Source organism: Phasianus colchicus, chromosome 2 (genome assembly GCF_987193195.1).
Source record: "Phasianus colchicus chromosome 2, bPhaCol1.hap1.1, whole genome shotgun sequence".
In the NCBI taxonomy this organism is placed as follows: Eukaryota; Metazoa; Chordata; class Aves; order Galliformes; family Phasianidae; genus Phasianus; species Phasianus colchicus.
Genome location: NC_143437.1, coordinates 79135904 through 79161382, shown reverse-complemented (window position 1 = coordinate 79161382; position 25479 = coordinate 79135904). Strand labels below are relative to the sequence as shown.

General features: G+C 43.0%; 1 protein-coding gene across 1 annotated transcript; it reads right to left on the bottom strand.

The window, feature by feature from the left end:
- Nucleotides 1–690: 690 nt before the first annotated feature.
- Nucleotides 691–24390, bottom strand: HMGN3 (high mobility group nucleosomal binding domain 3). The gene is made up of 6 exons (XM_031610796.2): nt 24230–24390; nt 9862–9912; nt 4405–4434; nt 3735–3782; nt 1202–1315; nt 691–1081 (listed from the first exon to the last, which is right to left on the bottom strand). Exons 1-6 carry the CDS (start codon nt 24242–24244, stop codon nt 950–952), a joined length of 390 nt encoding a protein of 129 aa, XP_031466656.1. The 5' UTR covers nt 24245–24390; the 3' UTR covers nt 691–949.
- Between the last annotated feature and the right edge of the window lie 1089 nt (nt 24391–25479).

The window sequence follows — 25479 nt, the reverse complement described above, 5'->3', positions numbered from 1 at the left end:
TTGCAGGCCACTGAGAATCCCAACCTGCTATTCCCGCATGGGTATTTTTTGTTTCCAATCAGACATGAACAAAAAAAGAAAAATCAAACAGACCGCATGCAAAACTATCGTTGCTCTATCATTTAGTCTTCCTTCTAATGGCTGAAAATACGAGTAAGGCATTCCTCAGATTTAGAGAAAACATTAGGAAGCTGTAGTTTTGCAGGCAAAGAGACCTTTTATTTTAATCCATTAAAAGAACCCAAAATAGTCAGCAGGTGGCCACATCTATCCATGTTTCATTAAAATCACATAAACCCTAAGTACAAAAGCACCACTGATTATTGCTCTAGAAAAACTGCATGAAAAATTCAAATACGCACAGTAAAAACATCACCATATGCACAAGACTTAATTTCTTAAAGCAAGTGTATGGAATGCTGATCCAATTTTACACATACCTTGCAATATTAAGTTGATATTTATATTACTTGGCAACAACGGGAATTTCTAAAAGCACTGTTATGAGAAGGGAAATGTTCATATACAGTTTAATATGTCAACTATCAGTCCTAAAAAATTAGCATTTACAAAATACTTGATAAAAATATCTTTTAAAAGTTGTCCAAGAGGTACATAAAATCAACCCCAAATTTTCATGATATTTCATTCATTCTTGTCACCTACAGATTCAGTTTTCTGAGCCTGCAGAGAAGAGAGAAAGGAATTAATTACTATGGTAAATTGCCATGACGTCTACAAACACCCACACTATCTTTACTCCTTCCATTTCTTACTTGTAACAGCTTGGTTTCAAACCTACTTTAACATTACATTTACACAAACAAAACAGGTACATTCACACACTCTTCTTAATTTGTTGGACCCAGCTTTTCAAAAGCAATACGAGCCTTACCTGCCAGCTTCCATGGTTCATACTGAAAAGCACCACACTACTATCTGTTCCTATTCACTGCACACAAGTAGAATGCTCTACCGTACCCTTAACTTTCACTGTTTCAATCTGCCCTTTTACTGACAGTGTGCTGGGTGGGGCACCTCTGGATGTTGAAACACTAACAGTTGAGCGAGAGATGAGAATCTGCAATAACATTATGGGCAATAAAAAGAAACATTATGAACACGCTATCATCAATGTCTGAAAGGCTGAATAATTAAAAAAGCACTGATTCAATCAGCAGGAGGTATGTGTGGAAAGTACCTCTTCAGCTTTATTTTCACCATTTTCAGATGGTGTAGTACCTTCCTTTGCAGCTTCTTGCTTTTCATCCTTCTTCCCTTTAGCACCTTTGTTGGCCTTTGTTCCAGGTTCCTTCTGACAGAAGATTACAAATATGGGCACAGACACTGAATGAGTAGACAGCTCAACTACATTATTCTTACCAACAAAGAAACAAATTTAGCAACCTGCATGTGCTGGACTGAAACAAAACCAGATGAAAGATACCTGGAATTTTTATACCACCAAATTTATACAGACTCCTGAAATTTTTTTGGAAAAAAAAAGTGCTGACGCATGCTTCCTTACTGCTTCTGATAATACACAGGGTTACAAAAAACCCTCATACTATTTTGGTTGAGCTATATACACAGAGTTCTGTATACTGATATATATCTCTGTATGCACAGCTATAAGCAAATCCAAGTGTGATATATGGAACTATACCATTGTTATTCAGTCAAGCACAAACACCATGCTGTGCATGTAACAAAATTACGCTTTTGATTCACATGAAATAATAAACTGGATTTTAAAAAAACAAGCATTTTTGTTGGTTGTCCTTTTGTTAGTCTGATAACATCTGTAATATTCATTTCATGTCCACATGAGAACCAACCGACACATTAGGAAGGCAAACACTGATAAAATTCTATCTGCAAGAACACAAAGCAGAGAATTTACCAAAAGGAACTATTCTAACATCTACAGTTTCACAGAATCGTAGTACAGAATCATTAAGGTTGGAGGAGACCTTAAGATCATCTACTCCAACCATCAAACCATCCTCACCATGCCCACTGAACCACATCCCTCACTGCCTCTACTACATAACTCTTCAATACCTCCAGGGATGGTGACTCTGCTATTTTCATTTGGAGATATACTTTTAAGTAAACTATTTGTACGTTAGAACTCTTTTTTTTTTTTTTAATTCCTTGCTCTAGGTATGTTTGCGATCTGAGAAGATTGTAAGTACAATGAGATAAAAATTTAAATGATAGTTCATTTACTTCACATTGGTATTTAAAGTAGTTGGATAAAAATTGTGGAGATCTTCTGTGGCATCATTCGCTTCAGATTATCCATGCAAAATGGCAGCAGTAGCTGGGAGCAGGGATATTTTTGAATCAAACACTGACTATCTTTCCTGAAAGATCCCTGTAGAAGAGTGAGGCAGGGAAGAAGGGATGTTATTAATCCTAGTTACTGGGCAGCTAGTAACTTCAATTCTTTCTTGAGCTTCAATGTCACACAGCAGCTGTAATGCTCGTCTGAGATGCTTACCGGTGCTGTGAGCTTAGTTCTAAATCTTCAGCTATGAAGGAACAAGCTGAGGACTTAGTAAATTCATAATACGCAACCTTTGAACAATAAAAGGAACCTGAATCTTTATTATGTTTGATTGCTTATTAGCAGGCTTGGAGTACAAATCTGCTGCTTCTCTGTTAAGGAGACTAAGATTAATAGATTCCTTAAAATCCAGTTTCAATTTAGAAAAATTCAGACTACTGTACTAAAACATTACCCAGAATTATGTCAAAAAGGACTCCATTCACCAGAAATATATCTCGGATTTCTCTAATGCAGCCTCATCAGATGCTGTAACACCATGTTCAATGCACACACAGTATGTACTGGAAGATACAGAACCTATGCATTCCCTTCTTTATTAATACTCTATTAAAGAGAGAAGAGGGAAGCTCAAGAGACTTTCAGTTGATAAATAATAATGTGCTCAGAGTTGTGGAGTTTTACTTCTACACATTCACTTCGTATTCTGATACTTCCCCAGCTGAGATACCAATGCAGGGACTTGAAAAATGTGAGTGTGAGGAGAGCTAGATTGAGTTTCCAGCAGTATGCTTTTTTATGATAAAGCAATTGTTCTTACTTAGCATTCCTCTCGGGCGCAAATAGATCTACGGTTTCTGAAGCACATGATTTACATGCAGAAATCCTGAAAAGGTATTTCAGACACTAATAAGATTTTAATTTGACTGTAACTGGCCTAGAAAACCCAAGCCATTCAATTTAAATGTATTTAATTCCACCTTTAATTATAATTGTGCGTTCTCAGCAATAGTCAGGCTTCAAGAAGAGATAACAGTGTCTCACTATGAAATGAAGTACTGCCCCTCTTGACAGCAAAACAGAACGGTACAGAGTAATCTCAAATCCTATTGTAGAAACCAGACCTGTAAATTTCAGGAAAGGTGTAGGAAAGGTGAAGATTTTTTCTTAAACTAAGAATTTACTACAAACTAACATAGTCTGCATATCAAACAGGCAAGACGTTTTGTTGGGGCCAGTAATGAGGCCAGGAAGGGGTGGAACCAAAAGAAAAGAATGATCTAATTTGTTTTTTTCTTTTTGAGGGGAGAACTGGGAGGAGGGCGGGCGAGCTGATGCCTCTTGCAAATGCTCTGTGAATTCAACTGTTTGCAATGCAAAGAGGGAGTGTACTTGCTTATTATTGGCTACAATGATGGCAGCTGAAAAGAAGAGTATTTACCTTAGTGGTTTTCCTTGGCTTGGGTTCAGGTTTTGGTGGAGCAGGTTTCTAAAAAACATTTTTAGTTGCACAATTAGTTAGATATATAACCAGGAGGCAACCACCCAACCTCCACTCAGCAGCTTCCCCGCACCTCACCCTTTCCCCTTACATCCCACTCCATACCATGCACCAAAAAAGACGAAAAAATTAATGTACCTCATCACTGTACACACATCTATTTTCATTAGCTCACTCATCAAGGAGTCAAGGCAATTTGAGGGTCATTCTAAGTCAAAGTCAAATGTGGAGATTACAAATAACTATTTTTAAAAAGCCCATCAGATACATTGCAACAGAGAAAAGGAACTAAACCCAAACACTAGTGGCAGCACCAAACTAAACCCTGAAAGGACAATCCTTCCCCTTTCACAGAGAAGTTCCATTTCCACAGCTAACATCCGCCTGCAAAATAGTACTAAGTCAACATCACATGTAACAGATAGCATTGCACTGAGCTGGGAAGAATAACCTCCTGAAATTAAGAAAATAAATTATATTTAGCTCTAGAGTTCTTGAATACCCCTCAGCAAGAATAAAAATGGAATCAAGCAAAATATAACAAACCTGTTTTGTCTGAGAAAACACGTGCCTAGAAAAGTATACACCAAGGGCTGTTACACATACTTACAGCTGACAATCTTGCTGATCGTCTTGTGGGCTACAGAAAGGAAAAAAGAAGGCATCTTTATAGGCTTATACAGCAAATGGTATTCAAAGCAACACAGTTATCAGTTGTTTCTTGATGACAGCATAAAATAAGTCCCTACCAAAATAAGTATCTATTGCCAAACACAACTCAGGGTTTCCTCATCTTGGAGGAACATTTTTAGGGTTGAGTGATGTGGAAACTGTAATTCCTGAAAAAAAAATCATTACTGATGTCAAAGTCTACTCTCAGTATGGTAAAACACTACTTTTTCCCTGTTTTACGAGTACTTCTGAGTCCACTGCTGCTCTAGGAAATGTTCAAAAAATACAGCAAGCTTGACTACCTGCGCACTGAACCTTTCTCAAGAAATACTTCTATTTCTTAAATATTTAGATTGATGTTCCTTTAATCCATTTATTTGTAATAGCCAGTAAGAAACACTATCTGATAAACAGCACAATAAAGATAACATCCTTCCCTAAAGGAAGAGAGAAAATTCCAAAACATGAAACTGAGGGGCCCCTTGTTTCCACAGCTGCCCCCCACACTCAATTCAAGAGTCAGGCATACAAGGGCAGCTCCATAAACATGATGTCCTTTACTTAAATATAATTTCAAAAAGGAAAGAAGAAAGTCAAATACTTTACATTTCTTCTACCTTTCATCATCACCTTCCTTACTAAACTTTATTTCCTTCTGAACTTTCTCATAAATGTATTGAATATTAGATAGGTCTTAGAAATGCTTGTAAGCTCAGTAGTCTACTAACAACATTTTTTGTATTCGCTAAAACAGATGAAGAACCCACAATCCAGTTATATGGCATGGTTAGCAAACACCATTAAGGTTTGGCTATGTCATAAAACTGGATTCTTACTTGTAATGAAAATAGAGACAATTCCCTTGTAACAAATAGCCTGCATAACACAGCTGAAAAAGTAAATCAAAAATACTTTTTTAATCACATGGTAAGCATTTAAGTTGAGCTGAAAAAAAGAAAAGCTATGGCTCCACATAACTCACAAAAGAAAAAAAAGCTGTTAATATCCAAAGAATGAGTAACTTGTATTCATTGGAACAATTCAATTATCCTCCATCAATCCTAGTAAAAAGTTCAGATCTGAGTTCAAGGAAATAGAAATCTTATCAAAGAACACCTGGAAATATTTTCAGCCATCAAATATGTAAGCAACATTAACAAAAAATGCAATCCTTTCTTTTCCTGGCAATTTAGAATATTGACTGCTGGTTAAGCAAACTAGCACTATTCTGAGAACAAGTTAAAGCATTTCAATTGGTCTGGTAATCAAAGAACTCCTAGCTCGAGGTACCTTCTACAAATATGTTTTCACAATCAACTATTTCTATCCCTCAATGTTTAGGCACTGAATTGTGATGTTAGCATTTAATTTTTCAAGGGTAATATTTGCTTCAGATAAATTATAACACCTTGCATAACCCCAACCATTTCAGTTTCACGATTAGCTTTATATATGATTTGAATTGTCATAAGGAACTCAGCACAACACCCCCCCCTTAGTTTCTTAAAAATGCCTGACCAGTAAGTCATTTTAATTCCCATTCAGAGTTGATACATATGTTATGCTTTTCGACTACAAGGAAGTAACTGCAGTCAGGTCAGCAAAGGGAACATTGAAATGTGCTTCTGGAATTTCCCCCTTCAAACAGTCCTAACAGGACAGAAACAACCAGCACACTCTGTATGACACTAGCAAACATCCATGGAAACTGTCTATGAAATGGAGCAGACACAAAACAACTTTTTTGCACTTTCCTGTTGCTTCAGCTTCTGGCAATCCACCTTGCAGACTTTCCAACCTGGATATTTTATACACATCATGTGTTTAACAGCCCCAAGGGACTTTTTTTTCCCCCATACATTTGTCTAATAACCTAGTGAACTCATTTACACTCTCAGTTTCCATAACATCCTGGGGTAATGAGTTCCATAAGGCAAGTACATGCTGTGTGGAAAAGAAAAACCTCCTCCCTTCATTGTCTTCCTCTTAAGCTTATTGCTTCTTGCTTCACTATACTCCTCCTGCTTCTGGGTTATTCCTTGCCTTTCTCCACGTGACTGATGACTTTATCACACAGCATATGAAAAGTCAAGAATCTGGAATCTGGTAGATTCCATTGGAAGGCTGTTCTACATCCCCCTCTACGTTCAACTATCCTTCATATGGTTTTCCTTCTATCCTTTTTAAAGAAGAGCCAAGAGAAATTATTTGGTAGTTCCCCTTTGGGTGCTCACTGTGATACTCTCATGTATCCCACTCTGTCCTCCATTACTGTCCCCACATTCTATTTACCTTTTGACTAGAAAAATGGGCATTTTCTAATAACCATTAAGAGTGATTCTACCATCTCTCCAATAACTGATTTGGTGACACTCACTAACAGCTTTCCCTGTTTTAATTTGCATTTCTCCACATTGAATTTGACTCATGTTTTATCCCACGTTATCAGTGAGATAACATATTTCTCAGACTTCCTCACTTCTGACTACCCTGATAATTTTTCATGAACTTCAGCAAACTTAGTCATTTCTCCATCACCTGTTCTCCTAGATCACATAATGAATATACTCAGACCACATAATGAACATACTCAGACAAGCCCAAATACAAACGTCCTCAATACCCCACCAATAATTCTCCTCCATTATGAAAATTAACTACTACTTCCCTATCTCTTCTATCTTTATCTGCTATCAGTTCTTTAGAAGGTCTTCCATTTAATCCATGCAAGCTCATTTCCTTTAAGAACCTGTTTGGGGAGCCTTATCCAAACGTGCTCTTTACATGCAAGTGAGATGCCATGCTGACTGACAGAGCATTTATACACCTGTTGTCTTTTACATACAATTCCGCCATGTGAAGTAGCACTTTTCTCTGCAAAATCTGTGTTGACTCTCCCATTATACATTCACCCACAAGTACTCATTCTACTGTTTTTTATTTACTAGTTTTCCAATTCAGACTTACAGTCTTTGTTTTCCAGAATCCCTTATCTAAAGTACTAGGAGTGTTTCATCACTTCCAGTTACCCTGGTATAGGGGCCAATGCAAGCACTAAATTATGTCTTGCATGTAACAGTTTGGCAACTCCATAGCTGGGCTGCCTACATCTCCCTCTCCTTGACAACATCCTCCAAATATTACACCCATGGGAAACGGCTCCACTGCAAGAACCTCTGTAAGAACCTTCCACAGCAAGAACTTCATTACTGTATTTCAGCTTCTGACTGGCCTGCTGGAGAGTTAGTCCTCTTCCTCATTATTTTCCATCTCTACAAAAACACCTTTAAAAAAAAAAACTAACACATTCCCTTTATTTTGCCATTCAGTCATTTCAATGGGTGGGAGGGTTTTTGAAAAATGGCATGCATTTCTGTGAGCCTTTAGTACAGTATATCATGTAGCTCCTCTGACACTTGAAACCATTAAACATTTTAGATGCTCCTTTTAACAGGTTACCAATTTTAATAAAATTCATTTTCTTGATGAATTTGTAGAGTTTACTTGGATTTACACTCCTGCCAGGATAAAGAACAATTACAGGTTAGTTTTCTGATAACTAATTCCTACAACACTACAGAAAGCATTGAAAAGAGCTGATTACCCTTTCATCGGCCCTTTGTTTTGTCCCTCCAGGCAGCAAGCACTTACAGTTTTTAACTTTTTCTTGTTATAGGTTGTTTTTTTTGTTGTTGTTTTTACAGTGCCACCCTATGCCTGTTACCAAATATCTGAGGGGTAAATGAAACCTCCTGTTACAGTGGAAAGGCAATACAGGAGTGGAATGGCAAAAGGACAAACAGGAAAGGAATGCTCACCCATCTCCAAAGTCTGGGCTCATAGGGAAAAATTTCATAAGGAGGTGATCTCCAACCAGAGGCCCTTCTACAGTGGCAGTCAGCCCTTAAATGGGATCTAAGAGAGGTACAGCCAGGCTCCACCCCTTCTGGTGACAGCTGAACTGCCTTCACCTGTGCTTGCAGGGCTGACAGGGTCCTTTCCCAAGGTGATCAATCAGTAGATCAGGCTGTGACTCAACAGTTCTCATACACCTTCATTAACACCAATGCTGTCTTCAGAGCCTCTCTGATCTTTCTGAACAACACTGTCACTTTGATTATTGTGGTCAGATACCTGGCACAATTTTTATTACTACTTCCCATTTATGCATGGTTCAGCAGCCTATAAGGAATTTAGCTGTAGTTACTGATATTATTGATCTAGAGAAACATTAAAGACAAGTACGGCATGTAACAATGTCAATCTATAACCAAGTTTCATACTACCTTTTATTTTTCTGTCCCTTGAAGAAATTATTTTTAAAATTGTACAGAGAAAAACATGAATTTGGTGCAAAAAGGATTATATTTTTTAATCATGATTTAGTTGGCCTTTCCATGTTTTGCAAAAAAAAAAAAAAAAACAAAAAACACCAAAGCAAAAACCAACTGACTGGTTCCATAGGAAATTCTGAAGGAAGATACTGAGATACCAAAAATCCAGGCCTCCTTTTGTCTCAACTATTTTTCTTTTTCAGGAGTTCATTTAAAGCGCTGCTATTTTTTGAAAGATTTTAACATCTTCCTGGCACCATCTTTTCCTGCTAGATTGACCAACTACCAATTTTGCAAACCACAAAAAGAAAACTTCCATCAGGGTTTTTTCCTGTATGAATATGCCCAAATATTTATAAGAACTAATTCATTTGAATATTCACCCATTCTTCTCAAGGTCCTGATCTGATTTAACTTGATCTGCTACAAAAGATGACAACCCAGGAAAACAAATCCTCATACTCCTCTGCCTCTCTTTTTACATTCCCATGGCAGACAAGCTCCGGCACAGCTTACTGTAGTGGTCAATATACTACCTGCTGTCTCCTTCCCTTTGCTGACAGAAGTTACTGTGCCCTTAAGAGAAATTCAGACAAAGAAAACACATAAATGCATCAGCTGCTGTTCAGAGCCCAGTATCTTAACTCAAGACACCCTTTTATCGGTCACTCAAGTCTGGAAGTAGTGTGGCTGAGGCGTGTGCATTAACCCCACTTGCCAAATCACTGGAGACAGTGACACACAGTTCCATGCAGTGACATTCTATGCTGCTGCCTTACCAAAGCTTGCCTAGAAAACATCTAAATTTATTTTGTGTATCACTACGCTGAACGAATCCTCAGCACACCAAAACCATATCACACTATATAAGCTACAAATGTGGCTCACTTCTAGTTTTAAGCAAACTGCCTTTACTCCCACTGAAATCACCTTGCTAGAGTGGCAGAGCCACATGTGGTCTTCTGATATGCAAGGCTGCAGATCTCCAATTAAATAAACACATGCCTTAATGAATTAAGACAAACAGACAAACAAACAAACTGAAAAGGAAATACACTTGCCTCTTGTTTAGTTACTTTTGCTGCATCCTTGCCTTCAGCACCCTCTGGAGACTGAAAGAAAATATTAAGTCAGCACTTTTATTACAGAATTAAAAACATCCAAGCAACAGCAAACAAAGATTATGTTGAAGATTCTTCTTTCCATACATTGCAACAACTTAAGGAGGCCTGGTACAAGCAGCATTGTAACAGTGCCATTTCTAGAATATGAGGATAGAATACCTTCATTCAGGAATATGAGGACTGATCACCACCAGGATTGTAGGCATCAGATCATGCAGCACACCATCATCCCTCAGTAATCCCTCCAGCCAATTAACCACAGCATCTGCAGGCTGCAATGGGAGTCCCACCTCATCAGTGCTTGGAAGCACAGCAAGTGTGGACTACAAACCAGCGGTTTGCTCCATGAGGACTTTAGAAGTCCCCAAGAAACTTGACATGTTCCTTTCCAAATACCAACTTCAGTAGTAATGAGATGAGGTGAACCAGAAAACCCCAGCATTACTGAAATGAGTGATTTATTTATCTCCTTTACTCTTTTTGTGCCTCAGGCTCACTCAGCTGGAAGCTGTAACAGTATCTTCCCCTCATCTCATCTCTCCCATCAAAACAATAAAAATCAGTAAACCACCAAGACTTCAGCAGGAAAGCCAGGGACAAGCTTTCTTCACAGGAGCAAAGCCTCAGACTGATCGATCTAATGTTTGTCTGCCAAAGGTACCAGAGAAACACTGCTAAAAATTCAGCTTATTTTATTTACAACTCAAGCTACATTATTTTACATTTTGCAAACAACATGGTTTCCACCTAGATGCAAGCAATTCATGGGAAAACAGTAAACAGCAGCAGCTGGAGAACTACAATGAAGGCATGTGGTTAAAAAAAGGCATTTAACAGGCAGCAGAGAAGGCACTGTGGTGGCTGTTCCGTATTCCAATCCGTAAAGAAGCAGTTCAGCTATCTTCTCCATTCTCCTTTCAATCCAAACCTGCCCCAGGCTGCCCTCAGGTTTTGACATGGAATTCCTCAGTCACACACACGGGTTTGCAGCAGCTGACCACTGTCTTCTGTCACTGGGTGCTAACATCCTTACAGAACGATATTTTCAGCTCCTCACCAGAAAACAGAACGTGGCTTTGTTGCTGACTTCTCCTGACAGAAACGAAGCGTGCCACAAAAGCAGCTGGTTTAAAAAAAGCCGAGGAGCGACCATCTAAGTAGCTGGAACACAGCGGGAAGTTAAGCTGCGTGAGCAGGGCAGCGCAACTCAGAATAGCAACAGCCCGGCATCCAAAATGGAGCCTGGCTGGCTGCTCCCTGCGCCATGCAGCCTCGCCAGCCTCCTGCAGGGCTGCTCCGGGGCTGCATTCCTCAAAGCCTCTCCGTTCAGTCATGAAAGAGCTGCTGCCGCCTGACAGTGTGGGGCTGGGAGCACAAAAGACAAAACCGAGCGGCTCTATGATCAGCGAGCCTCGTTCCTACAACTTCCCTCTTCAGCACACAATATGGTGCAGGCTTTGAGCACAGCCATTCTCCAGCTCATGGATTCAGAACACCTGCTTCTCCCATATGAATTTTCTCAAGTCTAACAAACTTACTCTGCATCCTTTCCATTAGAGGGAATTCAAATAGCATCCTTCCAGTGCTAAGCACTTTTTTGTATAGAAACTCTCACAAGTTTTATAATCCCCCCACAGTGGCCAAGGGGCTCACAGTTTATAGGGGTAGGGACAGCAAGACAGCACAATTCATTTATCTTGGAAGCCAGGCTAAAAAACTCACTGTAAACTGAACCAACTCCCACTCCACAACCAGGCTGGCTTACACTGTTTCACTTTAGGAACCTCAGAGCTTTGAAACAAGGATAAATCTTCACACACAGCCTGCCACATGCCAGCAGCCTCCTAGTGATGGCCAGGAACAAATCCTCACTCTGAATAGTTAGCACACAGTAGTTTACTCAATTGTTTCAGTACTAATGAAAGCCATAGAATCATAAATTCATAGAATCGTCTGAGTTGGAAGGAATTTTAAAGGTCACCTAGTCCAATTTCTCTACAATGAACAGGGACCCCTTCAGCTCCATCAGGGTCTCAGAACCCCATCCAGCCTGACCTTGAATGTTTCCAAGGACAGGGCATCTACCACTTCTCGTTGCAGCCTGTGCCAGTGCCTCACCACCCTTACTGTAGAAAACTTCTTTCTTCTATCCACTGTAAATCTGCCCTCTTTTAGTTTGAAACCATGCCTATGCTTCTGACAGAGCAGTCTGTTTTTAGATGTCAGTATTACTGCTTGACAACAGATTTTAAAACCGTTCACAAAGCTAACCACAGAACAAATTTGAAGTTTTATTAAAATACTGTTAATGGAACCACAACCACTGTATACTACTATGATACATTACCTAACCTAGCCCAATTAGGTTAGCTAATTAGTTCTTCCTGAGCCAGAAAATCCGAGAATAGTTCATAGAATGGAATCATAGAATCACAGAATGGCTTTTTGGTTAGAAGGGTCCTCAAAGCACAGCCAGTTCCAACCCCCTGCTTTGGGCAGTGCTGCTCCCCCACCAGCTCAGCTGCCCAAGGCACCAACCTGCCCTTGAGCATCTTCAGGGATGGGGCACTCACAGCTCTCTGGACAGCTGTGCCTCACCACTCCCTGAGTGAAAAATGTATCCCTGACATCTAACCTAGATTTCAGTTTAAAACCATTCCCCTTGTCCTAGCACTATCTACCCATGCAGAAAGTTGACTGCCCTCCTGCTTACAAGCTCCCTTTAGGTATAGGAAGGCCATTACCCAGGTCTCCCCTGAGCCTTCACTTATGAAGGCCTAACATTTTTCTCTCCAGCTGGATATGCCCAGTGACCATCTCCAAGGTGTGGCAGGCAGACAGGGGCTGTACCACACTCTCATTTCATCTCACAGCCGGTCCCTTCCCACTGCAATCACTACTACGAGTCAGGCGCTGTAGGCCGTGTGCGCTCCCAGGCCTTGGTTCCCCTGCAGGCCACAGAGCTGCAAGGGAGACCATGTTGCAAGGAGGGCAACTGATCCCATTGAAAAACAGCCTGCTGCTGTTAAACAAGTATATAAATCTTATAAATCCATTTGCAGATTATAGATCTATAGCCTTCCCTGGCTCCAGCAGAACCATCTGACTGCACAGCTGCACAAACAATTGAGCCAGCGCAGCAGGCAGGAATGAAGCGGCATGGGGCAACTGTGGCCAGGGACTCTTCATGTAGACAGAGGCACCAAAAACTTGTCAGGCTACAATATATTATATATAGGAGGAAAAGGAATTTGTTTTCCCCTCTGTGAGTTACTATTAAGAGGCTCCAGAAAATCTTGGCCGACGTGGATTTCCATGCAAGTTTCTGCAGCACTTTCTCCTCTTCCCAGGGATCAGAGATTTGCACACGCACGTATCTGGGCCAAGTATGGCTCACAGAGAACATGGCATGCCAGAGGCAGCAGCAACCTGCACATCTATTTGGAACTCTCAAGACTTTTATGTAGAAACCATCAAAAGCTTCAAGTCCTCTCATCCCCAGCTCTTCCACGGAAACCCTTCCTCATCCTCTGCCCTGGTGACAAATTGCTGGAGGAACTCTGGGCTCAAAGCAGCCAGACTTGAGGTAATGCCACGGCTCACCATGCCTCGCGTGACACCCTGCTCACAATAAGCACACCCTGGTTCCATGCCTTGCACTGTAAGCCAGCTGGGGCAGGACTGTGCACACTGCAAGTCTGGTGCTGCAAAATGAAGGATCAGTGCTGGCACTGCACCACAGGGAAGGGCACAACATGCCTGCATTATACTGGAAGCAGCCTCTATAAGCCTGCCATGCCTGATGCTGCATGGCTGCCTACAAGAGATGAGACGGACAGTAAAAGAAACTACAGATAAGGATACAGATAATAGTGCTGTTTTGTTTTCTCCAGACACAGTTACACAGAAGGCACAGCAAAGGAGATGACTGGAGAACTATAAATATGCTTTTGACATTTAATCCAACAGCAAGTTTTAGGTTCAGATGACCACACATTGTGTCATGCCTCCATTTGCACTACACACTGGCAATACGATTGCAAATTGAGCTGCAGCTAAGCTTCAACAGATCTGTCAGATATGCATGACTTCTATACCACACAGCTAACATGAAGGGCTGTAAGCCAGATTCCCCCTGCCTATTAGCAATCAGTTGTTACAGGGCTTTTTTTTTTTCCCCCCTCCTTTTCTTTTTCCAGGACAATCTAGAAAATGATTTTGAGAGGACTGGGAAAACAAAGATATATAATAGATTAACACAGCATTCAAAAAAAAGTAAAGAAATATTAATTTTGAGACTGTTTATATACACAGTTCTTGTACTTATTTCAACAGCTGTGAGGTAAACCCAAGATCTGGTGTCTCCATGCAGCAGGACGATGCTGTGGTAACTGCAGTGCCAGCACCATTGCAGAACTGTTGAGAGCAGGAAACTAGATAACCTTTTTGAGAAAACATTTCATAGAATAAACAAGCAAATTTCCTTCTCATTATTGTTCTGAAGGCCAGATTACCTGGTAGAGCTGTACGACAAAAGGAAAAAACAAACAAACAAAGTGTCAATTTCTATATCAAAGCCCTGTAATATGTGTGATTTAGTGTAAGCACAATTACTCAAAGGATTAAAGTTACTGAAACCTATTTGAGAGATACAAAGGCACAGGTCTGAACCTGCAGTGACCAGCTTCAGGATAAATATTTTGTAGATAATGAGTGGATTGCACTATCATAAAGGAGTATACTAAAAGCATGACGAGCACAAGTACATGAGAAGTAACAGTTGGTACAGCAGGTTGCTTGTAAAATGAAATAGATCACTCATTCTCTGAAGGATCGTATTACTAGCCGACACTTAACACCTCAGCTCTGGTGGGACAGGAATTAGTTCTCTCATATCCCTGCAAAAAGCAGATACCAATTTCACAACCACCACCACATTAAGAAGTTAGGAAGGTGGGAAGCCCTAACTGTCCTAGCAGATGAGCATTCTCCACAGCAGTTCCTCCCCTCCTCGCGATCTGTTCTGCTCAGCCACACCGCAATACGCCGCCCGCGATGGGACTGCCTGGAGATACTTTCCTGGCTCACCATCCCAGCTGTGATTTCCATGACGTAATGCTTTGGTTGTTCCTCCAACAACTCTTTTTCATCCACCAAAACATGATAAAAGCTTGCAGCAAAATGACAGCAGCAGGAAAAGGCAATGTATCGAGTCCTAAGCCTTTGTCAGGTTTTATTGTACTGTTATCCTAAAATTTCCCTTCCCTTCCTTCCCTGTGAATAGAGCTCTGCATTAGACTAAATTCAATTCAACGAACCCTTTACCCATACACGCAAGATCTTATAATTATTTCCATCTTCACAGCAGCTCTAAATTTTGTGCCATTTCATAAATGTAATTAAAATGCTGTTTATTTTTTGGTTTGGATTAAGGAATGCTCTGCATGTTGAGTAATTCAACACCAACCAACTCCCGCACCACCCTTCTAACCATTGTTTCCTCATTCAGCTCCTGCAGCATCTTATCACTGACCTTTGTTTATAGCTGGTTCTTTGATTTGTTTTCAGCTGATACAACTGTGCTTGCTGCCAAGGCAATAAGAATGAACTCCACAAGTGGAATTAACTCACCCTATTAAATGCCCAAAGACATCAAGTAGTACACTCCTTCTAACACTTTTGTTTCCCCTACAAAAAGCCTGGCCATGGTTTATCCAAAAAAAAAAAAAAAAAAAAAAACACACAACAAAACACCACCAAAAACCTATGCCACTAATGTTATAATCAAGTAATCCTGACCAAATCATGTATGAAGCACAGAATAAATTTGGCTAGCAGCTGCATTTTTAAAATAATTTTCAAAAATTAATATCTGATTTGTACTCTTTCAAAAATCTGAGAGGCTTTTCTATATATTCTTTTAGTATTTTTTTTTTAAGTTCTGCTGTGCAGATTCCTTTAAGAAGGTGGGGGTACACTTATACACTATTTATATAAGTGCACATATAAATACACATAAATATATGTACATATAAATTATACATACATGTATGATGTGTGCAAATTTTATATGTGTGCATATATACACAAGTTCTATTTTGTACAGAGAGAGGCTGGAAGCTGCAGGTTCCTAAGCTTTGTCAAGTATTTAGAAGTATTTTAAAACATGTATGACAGAGTAACTCCCTCCTGCTCCAGATACAGAACTATCGAGTTCTGTTTCGCTACCTGTACTACATCAAACACAGACTCCTGATGAAAAAAAAGGAAAAAAAAAACCCCAAACAACAAACAAATACAGTCTACGTAATGTTTTATTCTTTTCTCTTAAGGAGCATTGCAGCATTACCTGCGCCTATTAAAAGCAGAATATTTCATTTTCTAACCCTTTGCGAGAGAGTGTTGAGGTCATGAAGTTCTGAAAACACAGAGTGAAAACACAGAGTGCACTAAAAAGTTTAAATATAAAAAAAGGCCATTAATATCCTCTGCTGTTAATATGCAGCTGGGGGGGAGGAGTGAAAAAAGCACGGTTCCTGATCAAAATCTCATTTTTTTTATTAGAAATTTGAGCCAAATAGAGTAAATGTTCATCATTTTCTCATGCATTCTCTGAAAGTGTAGGAATATAGCCTGGTTGTAATCAAAATCAGTAGGATTAGGGAAAAAAAACAACAATCAAACTCACATTATTACATTCCTTAATTTTTAAACAAGTAAAATCTGTGAGCTTTATGCTCCTCCACAGTGGACAGAAGAGACAGAAAGAAAGTCAGGCCCGGAATACCTCTAGATACCCCAAACCATCCAGAATAAGTACCTTCATTGCAGGTAGTGGTTTTGCTATTCCCACAGAAAATGGGAAAAACAAAAGACTGACCAACATAATTTAAGCCACCTTAAAATTCGATGCAACATTTTAAAGGTCTTACAACTGATTTGGCTTTTGCTTTTTACCCCATTTACTTGCCAGAGCTGTGTGATTTGGGAAGGGACAAATGACTTAAGAAAACATAAGCAATACCTTCTGCATTTGCTATTTGGAGACAGTTTTCTGAATATTACATTTTCTGCCTACACCAGAGTGAAGGAGTAACAGCAGTTTCTAGGGGTTGCAGCTAGATTTTAACAGCAGTGCTGTAATTTACAGCAGTTCCTTCCTCAGCCACTGAAATAATTAGCTGTGTTTTGAAAAATGCAGATCAGCTACAGGAGCAGCAAAGAGAGCACATCTGAAGTCATTCCATTTCCCTCCAACTCCACTGCTGAGAATTCTGACAGCTAATGAGTAAATTCATAGAATCACAGAATCATGGAATGGCCTGGGTTGAAAAGGACCACAATGATCATCAAGTTTTAACTCCCCTGCTATGTGCAGGGCGGGCAGTCACTAGATCAGGCTGCCCAGAGCCACATCCAGCCTGGACATGAATGCCTCCAGGGATGGGGCATCCACAACCTCCTTGGGCAACCTGTTCCAGTGCGTCACCACCCTCTAAGTGACAAAATTCCTCCTAATACCTAACCTAAACCTCCCATCTCAGTTTAAAACCATTCCCCCTTGTCCTATCACTATCCACCCTCACAAACAGCCAATATTCTTGTCTCGATATTTGCTTAGCAACATTACTGCCACCATAAAGTAAAAAGGCAGATTCAAAGAATATGATGAATGAAATTCAACCACTAATATTATTTCTGCAGCCTCTCAAAGCTGCTGCCAGTTCTGCAAGAGAGATAAAGCTGATAGACTCGTGCAAGTTTACATGCACAGAGTTTTTAAAACCTTAAAGACAGAGCTTTGAAGTCATCTCTATCTAAATGAAACTGATCAGATCTGCAAAGCAAAGCACCGAGTACTCCTAAAAAATAAAATATTCCATCTGCTTAAAGACAGAGATTAATTAAACGGTTTTCAATGCAACCGATTCCTGAAAATAGCCACACCTCCAACAAAAAGAAGTACTGTGAATGACAGGAAGGTATACCATGCCTCCCCTCCCAGAGGTTGTAACTGTGATGAAGACAGTAATGTAAAAAAGAGCCCTTGTTCTTGCAGCTGCAACTAACTGGTGCCATGGACCATCCAGCCCTGAGGTGACAGCAGCAGGTCCCAGATAAAAGGCAAGCACTGAAAGTGACTGGTACAATGCCTTTAATCCACCAAGCTCTTCTGTCCCATTAAGAGCTCCAGCGGGGTTAGTTGCAGCACGTTGCACTACTGCAACAGAAGAATAGAGAGCTCCACAGACAACCTAAAAGCAGTTATGAACGAAGATAAAACTTCCAGAGGAGGCAACTGGAATAAGAAAGGAAGGATGTGGCAGAGAAAAGGATGTTCTCCCACTACAAAGAAAGCACTGGCAGCTCTCCTCAACTCCACTTGAGAAGAACAAACACCACACAAATAAATTTCATAGACACTCCATTTCCAGCCATGGAAGCGCCCTCTGCTACCACTAAGTCAGCATTAGGACAAGGAAGAAGGCTAAGTGGGAAGAGCTGACACATCTAAGCAGTCCCCATGAAATTCATGCTACTGGGAAGAAACACACACCATCTTTTGGAGCAGACAGACCCTAACACTCCTGGGGAACCGCCTTTCATACCTGCAGCTTTCCCTGTTACCAAGTACACTCACTCTTTACTATAAGAAGACAGGAGCGGTAACTCCAAGATACAGGAGCAATTAATTGAAAATTGGTCACCAAGGGACACCAAGGGGAAAAAATAACCAAATGAGCTTGACACATCTTTTTCCACAACAGTGCAAGGATACAATCTGACCACTGAGTTGTTCTGATGAGCACCAACTAATGAATTAAGGAATCCTCGCTGCCCTCTGCGTTAGGAACCGTGAGGACAGCCCAAGCCGGGCTGGTGTGATGAAATGCTGGCTGGCAGAATTTGTACTGACTGCTGCTAGGGAGAGCTCTGCCTGTCCCAGCCAACCCTGCCTGCCATGAAGCCAGTTCCACTCTTGGTGCCAGAGAAACCAGAACAGTGTATTGCTCTGGCCAAAAAACACACATCAAATGCATACAATATCTCACAGGTCTAACCTGGAATTGCTTCTTTTGGTCTGCATATGCCCACCTGAGATCTATCTGTTGAACTATGGTCCAATCCATAAAGTCCCACACTGCCCATTTCACCGACAATAAAACTGATTTAAGAAGACTTTACTTCTGAGTGTGGTCAGTAGCTTGCTTCCAGCACTACTCCCTTCTAACAGGTTGTCACTACTTGGTATAAAGCAGCAGAGAAAGTTAAAGCTTTTCAAGATAGAAGAAAAGCAGTATTAAACCACACAGATATGCTGATATAGGTAGCATATATCAGCTACACCCCAGTTACACACATGGGACTTTTTTTTTTTTTTTTTTGGAAAATTGAGCAATGCTGTTACTTCCAGAACATGAAATATCCCCACTGTCAATCTGAACCAATGTCAAGCTTATTTTTTTTATTTTCATTAAGCACTTTCCTAAAATCCCTGTACACAAAAAGATTACTTGCATCTGGTTAGTTCTGAACTGGAAGGTGATGACTTCAAAGTAGACTGTATTACTGGTAGCACCTCACCAGGTATCACACTCCAATGCACCAAGCAGCATTATGACTTTTAATCAGTAATTCAGTGAAAATCTAAAGACATTGAGGATGCTCATTCATTAACTCCAGTTGTATTTCAACATGATCTAAAAGAAAATTTGTATATATTGTAACCAATTGTTACTAAATGAGTCAGATTTTTACAGAATTGTATAAAGCAATCAAACATTTTAAATCTATAAAGCCTTGGTCGATGAGTTTATAAACATCATAATTCTAAAAACCAATCATAGCTAAAATTATATTAATATATCTCTTTATAAGCTATTTTAAATAAACCATGGATAAATATATGTTGCAGGTATTTATTAGCCCTGCAATATCATTTATTGCAATTTGGCACAGCAGCATTACTCAAGCATATTTTTTTTTCCAGTGCTACTCACCACTGCTACACCGTAGCAGTGTACCATAGGCAGATATAAACATTTCTTTTTTGCCTAATTTTTATATGAAAGTTTAGATCCTTTGAGACGGTCAGGTCATGCCAAACCCAGAGCAGGCCAATCAGCAATCTGCTCCAAATACACCAAGTTTTAAAATTCTCAGTGACTACAAATTTAGTACAAGTGCTACAACTCCTAACACTGAAAAGCTATAAAACATCTTTTCTCCCTTACATTAGAAGAATCCTGCAATCCTTAAAAATGCTCTGGCACCTCCAGACCTCGGTGGCACGTAGGTGCACCTCTGACTGCACAGCAAGCACTTGGCCTGTCCCTGCAGAGGAGGCCACAGGTGGGAGCCCACCCCAGGGCTCTGCTGGTGTGCAGGAATTTTTCAATTTGGTTGACCGAAGCCAGGGGTACCTTGCTGACGTGGATCAGAAGAAGGTCTCGTTCTGCTGTTGTCTCACCTGTCTTCTGGCAGTTACTGGTCTAGGATTGATCTAATGTGGAAATGGAAAAGAAATCACCTTTTCAGAGCTCTGACTTCTCTTAGCCCCCAGGTAGCAGGAGAAAGGAGAATGCGGTCAGTCTGAAATGCGGGGTAAAGTCTGGAGTGAGAACAGGGGCAGAAGGGGAGCAGGCAGCAGCCAAGACATGAGCATCTGCTGCTGATTCCCCTTGTCCCTGCAGTCTGTAATCACTTCCAGAGCATGACACAAGCCACACATTTTCCTATCTCCATGTCCTGTTGGCGTATTCTAGGATGAACCAAGGGCCTCAGCTACAGACCAGGAGCTTTCCAAGCCCAGTGATAGTGACAGCAAGGTCCCTTTGTCACCACTGGAGGTTCTTCCCCACTTAGCAGCTTCAAAACGAAGAAAACTTCAGCTGAAAACACACCATACTGCATTGCAGAATGCTGAGCTTCATCAGCTGACTGGTGTTCAGTCACAGACAAGTTGCTTCAACAAAATTTCAGAGAACCAGACATCAAGGCTGAGTTCCTCAGTTTGTGTGCATGCCACAAAGCAAGAAAACAAATTTTTAGAACAACTGCACCACCCAGAGCACATAAGCAGTGCTTGTTAAGGGGGAAGTAGCCATTTCACTTCAGACATCTTAAACGGAGCATCTAATATGAAGGGACCATTGGTCACTTACTTTTGTGCTCCATTTCCCCATCAGCAGAAGAGGGACTACATTCCTCTTTGAAGATTCACAACATTTCAGAAACACAAATTCTAACACCAAGAAGAATTTCACAAGGAGAACTGAGTTAAGGTCCAGAAGAAAATCCACACTTTATGATTCTTACGGGTCCCTTCCAACTCAGAACATTCCATATAGGTTAGTATGTGAGAACCTGCACTGAACCACAAGAATTAGAAAACACATTGAAGAGACACCTGGTTGATGAAAAAACTGGTAAGGTAAGAGTCCTGCAAAACAGAAATATAATGGGATCACACAAATAAATGTATTAACACTGGACAAGCATGAAGTATGGCACCTTCCAACTTCTACTGAAGAAGCAGCATTCCAAGGACAGCATTCAGAAGTTCTGTTTTCCTGCACAGAGACCAGCTGGGTACATGTACTGACTTTGGAGAAAGCAGGTTTGCATAACAGATCTGGAACCTGCTCCAGATGTTCTTTGTTTTCACAGCATCAAGTGCACCACAGAAGCTAACATCCTTGGCTACAAGGGAGCAAATAGGTTACAGAAGTGGTGGATTATTGTTTTTTTTTTTTTTTTCTCTGAAGCCACAACAAGGTTCAAAGATGTTATAAAAAGCAAACAATGTTGTATCTAGTCCTCAAATCTGACTCAACTCTAAGAGCTCTCAGAACAACATGCGAAGGACAGGACATGGTGCTTGCAAGCAGATTAACAAACTGGATCCTTTTGGCATGCAGCCCCAAACCAACAGGCTCTATTCAGTGCAGGACACACAACCACTTGGCCTACTGACATCCCCAATGAACAGTGCACTTAGAGATACAAGCACCATTCGTCTCTGTGCTAAACACATTAAAGCTTCACAAGAATGAAGGACAGTTCCTCACTCTGGTGCACGGCAGCCCTGCCCATAGCAAAGGGTTGGAACCAGATGGCTTTTAGGGTCCCTCCAACCCAACCATTCTGTGATTCTATCTGATATCTATTCTGTTCATTCTTCCCAGCTAACGCAGAGCCATCTTTACTGATACAGTTTCAAGGTTAAGAAGGTTTCCAATACAACCCAAGAACTAATTCCAGTTGCGCAGGCAGCAAAACAAACCACATCCACCCATTTCAGGGTGTTCACACTACTGATACCACAACAAGCACTGTGGATTATCCCACACGTGCCATCCTTCTTGTGAAATACAACATCCCAACACATCATTACAACACACACACAGTACAGAAATCTGTCAGGAAGGGTCCAGAGTTCAACCTTCTTCTGTCCAAGAGCAGCATTTACACCACTTGAACTCAGGAAGGCTTTCCTTTTATCCATGAACTCACGGACCAGCGAAACACCCATCGCAATGCCACAGCCTCCCAGTGGGGACAACTTGCTGTCACCAGTCGTCATGTTCATAGAGAGCATCACCCAGAGATGCAGCTGCTGACTGAAGTTTGCAAAGAGATAAAATATTTGGAAATGCACAGAAAAGCAAAAAGGAAGGAGTAGCCACGTAGGTAACTAAGGCATCCACAAAAACAGGAGCAGGCAGATGCACACACTTCTGCAGTATTTTTTATTTACCTCCATAACTGAGATATTCTCACGTTTATTTTTGAGTTTTCTTCCTTAACAAAACCATTGGGATTAGCAGTCTTTTTATGAGTTAAAAACTGTGCTTTACTAGAATTTGCTGCTAGTGGCAGCAATGGCTGTGTCCCCACATGGACACGGGGCGATGCCATACCAGCCATCACCATGCCATCTGCCCCTTGCCCTGCTACTCGGAATGGAAATGACCACTGCGGGACACTGGTGGCAATTCCATTTCTCTCGAAAAGCAGAGAAGTTCCACTTCCTGGAACCACTGCTTCACCCAACTCCATATTTTATATATAGCTTCACATTTCCTGAACACGCTTCGTCTCCATCGCTCCAACCACACACATAAAATTTTTTAATAGCCTTCTAAGAATGACATTCTCCTGGACTTGTGACTCACAGACAAAGTTTCTCTTAACAAACATTTTGCCATGGACAGTAAAACCCTACAGGAGCAGCTCCCCCTGAGGAGGGCCGGCCTGCAGCCCTTCCAGTGAGCTTGCACACAGGCAAATGAAACAGTGTGGGAAGGCAGCAAGGCTCTCAGAGTTGCACTGCGTCACCCTATAGGCACAGGTTCATCTTCAACTTTTCCCTACAATGAGCAGCAGCACAGAAAGTGCAGAAGGACGTAAGGCCTACACGAAGGTGCAGTGACAGAAAGGCAGGGGGAAAGCCCCACGTCCTCCAGCTTCATGGTGGGGCACAGGGATCGGCCCCCCTGGCACGGCTGGGACGGGGCTGCTAACTTGGGGCTGAATAACTCAGGTGCCTGCCTCACACGTTAGCACCACCCACAAGGAGAACCGAAAGGCTCTGCAGGCATCATCAACCTGTAGCTTCATTCAGAGGCGTGCTGACCGGCCGCAGGGCTATCCGCGGACCCCCACCCGCGACAAAGCTCTCGGGCTGACCCCCTCGACACGCAGGGCCGCAGTTATCTATTACCGACGCGCACGGCCGAGCCCCCGCCACGGGGAGGAGCCCTCGAGGAGAGCCCCAGCGCGGCCGTCCCCCCGGGCGCCCTTCTCGCAGCCCGTGAGCCCCGGCGGGGCCCCCAGAGCGGGGGGAGGGAGTGGGTGCGGGCTGGCGCCGGGCCGCTCCCCCGGGAAGCGCCTCCCGCCGCCCGCCCCCGGGGCGTGGAGCCGCGACCGCGGACGACCGGGGGACCCCGGGCGGGCGAGAGCGGCCCCGCGGTGGGCGCGTACGTGGGGAGGTACGAAGGGAGCGGCCCGTTCCGAGCGCGGCTCGCCCCCCCCTCGCCCCCCGCCTCCCGGAGTTGGCAGCGGGAAACTCCTCCCGCAGCGCCGCGCTGCCTCCCCCGCCCCGGCCGGGAGTTGCGACCGCCGCCTCGTCCCCCTCCTCCCTCCCCCCCCTCCGCCTGGGGCGACACCGCCCCGGGAGAGCCGAGCCGAGCCGAGCCGAGCGGGGACGGCGGCCGCGGGGGGAGGCGGGGGGCCCGCAACAGGCGGCGCCGTGCCGCGGTCGGGGCGGCCGGGGACGAGGCGAGGCGGGACCCGGCGTTACCTTTCTCTTCGGCATAATGTCCCCGCGGCGCGCTGCCAAAGTCACGCGGCGAAAGCGGCGAGCGCGGATCCGCCCGACAGCGCTGGCGGCGGCGGCGTCGCTGCTGGTGCCCGCGGCTCTGCCCGCGCCCGCTGCCCGCCGCGCCGCCCCCGGCGCCCCGGCAGCCCCCACCGCCAGCGCCCGCCTCGCCGAGGGGGCGGGCGGAGCGGGGCAGCCCCGGCCGCTGATTGGCCGCCCGGCCGCGTCGCGCCCCCCTCTCCGGCGGGAGCGGGCTAATCAGGGGCGGCCCGCGCGGGTCAGAGGCCGGGCGCGGGGCGAGGCGGGCCGCGCGGGGACCGTTGGGGCCGGCGTCGGGGCCCTGAGGGGAGCGGAGGAGGGCCGGCGGCTCCGCGCCCCGGGAGTTGGGCCGCGGCCTGCAGCCGGTGAGCCGTGGGTATGAGCGATGAGCGCCGCGGGCCGGCAGCGGCCGTCGGGAAACGCTGCCCTCTCGGGAGGCGGCGTTCGCTCGGCAGCTGAATTATCGCAACCCGTTTAAATTTCCCTTCGCCTTCTCCTCCCCCCCGGTTCTGTTTCATCTCCTCGACTGAAACCTTCTGCAGCTTTTTGACATCATAACTGTTCTCCCTTTTCTAACTGTTTATTTCCGTTTTTCTATCGTGCGAAGCCCTTCATCCTCCAGCCCTCCCAACGCGAAGAGAAGCCCTGAAAAAAAACTGCTTCCTTACGTGCCCTGTTAAATCAGCAGCGCACACAGCAGTGCCGGTGGGAGAAACACCACAGCGCCAGGCTGCACAGTCAATCTCCAGCAAAGTTCAAGCACCAACAAAGCTCTTTTTAGAAATACAATGTATAACTGTAATAAAAAAAAAACACAGTGCCTTGCCCCCAGCCTAGAAATACCTGGACAGCCCAGGCTCTGCCGTCCCTTCAGCCAGCACCTGGCACCAGGGCACCCATGGGACTGTGGCAGCTGCAGGCCTCATCTTGCTCTGTACCTGGGAGGGCTGGAGGCTCCCATCGCTTGTAATGTTATTCTGACAACAAACCAGAGGATCCCAAAAGATGAGAGTCTCCTGCTGGTGCTGTCGCAGCAGCTTTGTATTGATAATTTGCCAGGGCAGGAATCTGGCTGTATTGCTCCCAGTTAAGCGTGTACACACTACTCCAGTCACACCCACTAGCTTGCACGCTACCTGCATGTATTTAACTAATCTATACTATGATAGACTGTACCAAAGTGATATAGTTCC